This window comes from Ostrinia nubilalis, chromosome 15, assembly GCF_963855985.1.
Source record: "Ostrinia nubilalis chromosome 15, ilOstNubi1.1, whole genome shotgun sequence".
In the NCBI taxonomy this organism is placed as follows: domain Eukaryota; kingdom Metazoa; phylum Arthropoda; class Insecta; order Lepidoptera; family Crambidae; genus Ostrinia; species Ostrinia nubilalis.
Genome location: NC_087102.1, coordinates 16,001,099 through 16,006,518, shown reverse-complemented (window position 1 = coordinate 16,006,518; position 5,420 = coordinate 16,001,099). Strand labels below are relative to the sequence as shown.

The 5,420-nt window shown below is 43.9% G+C and overlaps 1 protein-coding gene across 1 annotated transcript; it reads left to right on the top strand.

The window, feature by feature from the left end:
- Positions 1-831: 831 nt before the first annotated feature.
- Positions 832-2,956, top strand: LOC135079045 (membrane-bound alkaline phosphatase-like). Its single transcript, XM_063973675.1, has 5 exons — positions 832-1,178; positions 1,255-1,447; positions 1,529-1,701; positions 1,855-2,506; positions 2,661-2,956. The coding sequence occupies exons 1-5, from the start codon at positions 837-839 to the stop codon at positions 2,927-2,929; spliced, it is 1,629 nt and encodes a 542-aa protein (XP_063829745.1). The 5' UTR covers positions 832-836; the 3' UTR covers positions 2,930-2,956.
- The last annotated feature ends 2,464 nt before the right edge of the window (positions 2,957-5,420 follow it).

Sequence of the window (5,420 nt, the reverse complement as noted above, 5' to 3'; positions counted from 1 at the left end):
TTGATATTTTTGGAGTTGGTGCCGGTAATTTAGTACCTGCATTTCTTGAACTTTGCATTTGGCAGACTGGCATCGATTTATTTTTATTCTTTTTAGTGGAGTTTTCTTGAAGGCGGCTTATTTTTTGAAGCTGGTTTTTTTAAACGTAGCATTTTATTTTATAATGCAAATTAGTGTTTTTTCGTGTTACTGACAGGTGAAATGTTTTATGACTTCTATAGCTTCTTCTTCAGCTATGGCTGAAATGATGATGATGATGTAACAACGTTGGGGAACGTCGTTGGCGGTCTAGTTACGAGTTTTTCACTTTTAACAATAATTATGTTAAAAAGGCAGTCAGAATGAGAGAGGATAGAAAATACCATATAAAAGAAATATTATAATATTAATAAATTGCTTGCAACAATAAACTAAGTCACGTGTTTGTACAACCTTAAGGCTTGAGCAATCCCGTGTGCACCTACCGTCTTTAACTATAGTCCAAGTTGCTAGGATGCAAAGAGTTTTAATCAACTGAAAAACAGGTGAGGATTAGATATGAAACTTATAGGTTTACCTTCATACTACCAGGGCCACAACTAACTCCTTTAACAACAAGCTGGTCTCGAATTGTTCAACACTTTTAATTTAGCTTATAAATAAATTATGTAATAAGCCTTCTATCATTGCATAATGATACTCAAGTCGTATTCAATGATCATCTGCCCAGTATTGAAATTAAAAATAAATCAGTTTTTTCCCAATGAACTGTACACGATTAGTGATAAGATTGTATGTTTGAATGTATAAATATGAGTGGAAATAATTAATTGAGCATCAGTCGAGCGATAAACGAGATGCTGGTGCTACGAGTCGCAGTCGTGCTGGCGCTGTGCGCGTGCGCCGCGAGCGACCGCTACCACGCCGAGCCGCCCGCGCGCGCCGCCGCCGCGCCCGCGCCGCGCCAAGCCGAGCTCACCAAGGCCTACTGGTACGACGAGGCGCAGGCCGCCATCGAGAAACGCGCACGTCGCTCTGCCGGCAAGGGCAAAGCCAAAAACATAGTTTTCTTCTTGGGGGACGGCATGTCCATACCGACGCTGGCCGCCGCCCGAACGCTGCTTGGACAGAGACAGGGACGTACCGGCGAAGAGAGTGAGCTTTCGTTTGAGTCATTTCCGTCTGTTGGTTTGAGTAAGGTACGTTGATCGGTCTTAATCAATTTGTACCTTAGGCGATCTAGATACGGCTACGCAGGTGTCTTTCTGTTCACAGACATATTGCGTCAACCATCAGATTGCGGATTCAGCGTGTTCAGCGACGGCGTACCTTTGTGGGGTGAAGAACAACTACGGCACGCTGGGTCTCACGGCTGCAGTTGCGCGTCACGATTGCGAAGCATCTCTCGACGCTAGTACACATTTGGAGTCGATTGCAGCTTGGGCGATCCAGGATGGACGCGATGCAGGTCAGTATTTTTTAAAATATGAATCTTAACACATTTATTTCTATAAAATATTGTAATAATAAAAACTTGATTACTGATCAGGTGTAGTGACTAATACGCGCATCACTCACGCGTCGCCCGCGGGCCTGTACGCCAAAGCAGCCAACCGCAACTGGGAGAGAGACGAGCAGGTCACAGCGGCCAACGTAAACATCAGCTCTTGCCCCGACATTGCTCATCAGCTGATACATCATTATCCCGGAAATGAGTTTAAGGTGAGAATTTTATTGATTATTAATATACTTCCTGATTTTTTCTCCACTTTTTTGTATTAAACATGTGTTAGGCAAATGAATAAATATCTTATTTTTTAAATTTTATTTTGTTTATTTATTTTCTTTAATTATAATTAAGTACTGTGTTGACAGGTTATATTAGGTGGAGGAAGGCGGGAATTTTACCCAAACACTATCAGGGATGAGGAAGATAGTCTAGGTAGAAGAACTGATGATCGTAATCTGGTTGAAGAATGGTTTGAGGAAAAACGCAGCCGTAATGCTACTTACAAATATCTGTGGAACAGAAGTCAATTGAAGGATGCCCTCAATGATCCACCAGATTACATTTTAGGATTGTTTGAGGACACTCACATTCCATATCATGCAGAGGCAAATAATGAGACAGAACCTACACTAGCCGAGATGACCGAACTGGCAATTAAGACTTTGCAACGCAACGAGAACGGCTTCTTCCTGTTCGTGGAGAGCGGACGCATCGACCACGCACACCACGCCAACTACGTGGAGCTCGCGCTGGACGAGACCATCCGCCTGAGCGACGCCGTGACGGTCGCCACCGAGCTGCTGTCCGAGGAGGACTCGCTCATCGTGGTCACGGCCGACCACGCGCACGTGATGGCCTTCAACGGCTACACGCAGCGCGGCGGCTCCATCGTGGGCCGCTCCGACTACACCGGCCAGGACGGCGTGCCCTACATGACTATCTCTTACGCCAACGGCCCGGGCGCGCGCGCGCATACCGACGGCGTGCGGGTTGACGTTACAGCCGAGGAGAACTTCGGTGCGTACACAGCTGGTTTTCATTGCCTTTTTGCTGATGCTTCAAACTCGTGCCCTGTGACAGACACAGGGCCAAAGATGCAGATGAATAATAATAATTGTATTATAACATACGTATTTTGATCTGTATTTTGTCATGAAATGTTTTGTTTTAGGCGATCTCCGCTGGCGATCGCACGCCGAAGTGCCGCTGAGCTCGGAGACGCACGGCGGCGACGACGTGGGCGTGTTCGCGCGCGGGCCGCACCACGACTTGTTCACGGGCGTGTACGAGCAGAGCCAGCTGCCGCACCTCATGGCCTACGCCGGCTGCTTCGGGCCGGGCCCGCACGCCTGCAACGCCGCGCCTGTTCTCGCCAACACGATCGCTTTCACTTCACTCCTGGTCGTTCTACTGGCAATTCAGCGCTTTCTTTATTTATAATTTCTTTTCATTTATTAACAACAACTGTTGGATTTCGTATTTTTGCGGTTTGTAAAAATAAAATTATTGTAGGGTAAGCTTGCAAATGTTTTAAATCCCATCATCTCCCATCCCTTTCCAACATGTGCACTTTTGCTGTTGCCGTCTTCGTCTGTCACCGCGATCTACGAATGTGCAACGCATACGGTGGACATCGTCCCTTCCTAATTTGCGCCTACGCTGAGACAGACGTGTCTTTATTAATTTGTGCGTGACCTATATTTTATATCGATTTTGTGCAAGACAGCTCTAAAGAACAATAATTGCTAAGTGTTCGGCTCGGAACCATCGTGTGTGGCTTGTGAAACTTGAAGAGTGCCCGACGGAGATATTATTGGTAAGTGCGCATGTTTCCTTTCTAAATTTCCTGTCGCCATTTTTCTTCGGTCTCTTCGTCCCAGTTATTATTTGCAAGCTTACAACTGCGTTCTTTAGGCAGCTGTTTAAGCATCCGCAGAAATACAGTCCACTAATACATCGAAAACCTAGCCTAATAGGTATGAACCAAGAATTATAAATTTAACCGCCATCTGATTACAAACCAAAAGAGATGTAGGATTTAGGCTACTACACCTTTTTTTGGTCACTTCGGCCGTATATTCGCATCTAAAATACGATTTTTACGTTATTTAACCGCATATTTTTATTTAAATTTAACTTTACAACACATATCTTTAACCCGCAAATTTTATTTTATTTAACCCGCCATTTTGGATATAACGTATGTGGTGCCGCCATAATATAATATTTTCTATTTTTAACTTTCGCGCCTAATCTAAGGTTTTTTTTTTTTCTAATCACATGAATATCGGTGCTTCGCCAGCAAAACACTAAAATCCTTCCTCCTTCCGCATTCTTATCTTCCTTCTCCCTTGCCCGCATACAAGGTGCCCTTGAGCGAGTGCAACATTTTGCGCCCACTGCGTGGACTGGAAGATTCAGTTTGGCTCGGAATGTGACGGGAGGAGCAGCGCCCGCGCCGCGTTCAGTCCCACAGCTCTGGACTGAATTTATTTATCGTTTTATATTGTGTTAATCGCATTTTGGAGATCTCCCGCGAGTGTATTTCGTGGACCACATATAGTGCAGTACATTGGGTGTGTGAAATACCTCATAACTCGATCATCATCTTCGAAGAAGACGTCCACGTAGACGATATCACCTGGACGCCAGCGCCTGGAAAACCCAGCTCATCATACCAAGGATCGTGCCTACAAATATCTCTCGTGAGTCTTTACCTTTCACATTTCCATCCTTCCCATGTGTTTTGCTGGCCCACGTTCACTTTTATTTCTCATTATTTTATGGAGATCAATTGTCATTCAAAGCAAAATAGTACAAACCGCAAAACCAACACCTACAGTCCACTCCAGGAGTTTCGACTCCTAACCGCGGTGTGAAGGGAATAATTTACTTTCATACTAACGGTGGTTCCATCTTGTTTTTGGCCACACCATATTTATGTTCCTTCGTGCTCGGATTTGCTTTATCCGCAAAAATCATCTCAAACTTATTATATTTTATTGTTCTCGCGTAACATTTCCGCATTTTCTAACATTCTACGCATTATTTTAACAATATTTTGCCTGGATGACACCATATTTCTTTATTATAAATATTTTTCGCTCATAAGTAAATATTTCGTTCAATACATATTTCAATCGCTCTTCAATCGTGCTCCATCCCGCATTATTTATTATTTACCGCGTTATGAACAGTCACTGCGTACTGTCATAATTAATTCTACGCTCATTTTGCCAAACTCAACGCTCGCTTGGTCTCTAAGTACCTACCTCCGCGCCCAGCTGCACGCTGCAGTTTCGTGGCTCATTCCGCTTCTCATTTACTTTAACCGCGTCCTTATATACATTTATTTAAAATGCCAAAGGCTAAAGAAGATGCCTCAGTCAGTGAGACTGCCAGAGATTCTCTAGCTATGGACATTCAATTGGCATTATCATGTCGCAATAGAATATTTGCTCGCATTCAGCGCACTTTCGACCTTATTTCAAAGGTCAACTCCGGCGCTGAGCCACAGGAAAGTTTTATGTCCGCATGCGTCAACATAGATGCAATTCGCAACGAGTTCAGTGCTGCACTAGACCGTTATAATTCTCTTCTTCTTAAACAAAACGCTAACGCCGTTATCGACGAACAGTCATGGACTAATTTCGAGGATATGTATTGCCGCATTAAATATGTTTATTCTATTTTTTCTAAGTCCTCAATCGAGCCTGCTTCGACTGACAGTGACATTAAAAAACAACAAGTGCGTCTGCCGCCCTTAGAAATCATGTCTTTTGATGGCGACATTCGTAACTGGCCATTGTTCTACGCTAACTTTAAAACTACAATCCACGAAAATAGATCTTTGACAAACGCCGAAAAATTATATTATCTACTGGGCAAACTGTCAGACAAAGCTCAAACCGCATTTTCGGGTATTAATCCA

What these genes read in the sequence shown, in the direction of transcription:
- LOC135079045 (XM_063973675.1), top strand. Translation starts at nt 837, where the DNA reads ATGCTGGTGCTACGAGTCGCAGTCGTGCTGGCGCTGTGCGCGTGCGCC. An exon ending in CCAGGATGGACGCGATGCAG is followed by an intron (nt 1,448 to 1,528) that starts GTCAGTATTTTT and finishes ATTACTGATCAG; the next exon opens with GTGTAGTGACTAATACGCGC. An exon ending in ATCCCGGAAATGAGTTTAAG is followed by an intron (nt 1,702 to 1,854) that starts GTGAGAATTTTA and finishes CTGTGTTGACAG; the next exon opens with GTTATATTAGGTGGAGGAAG.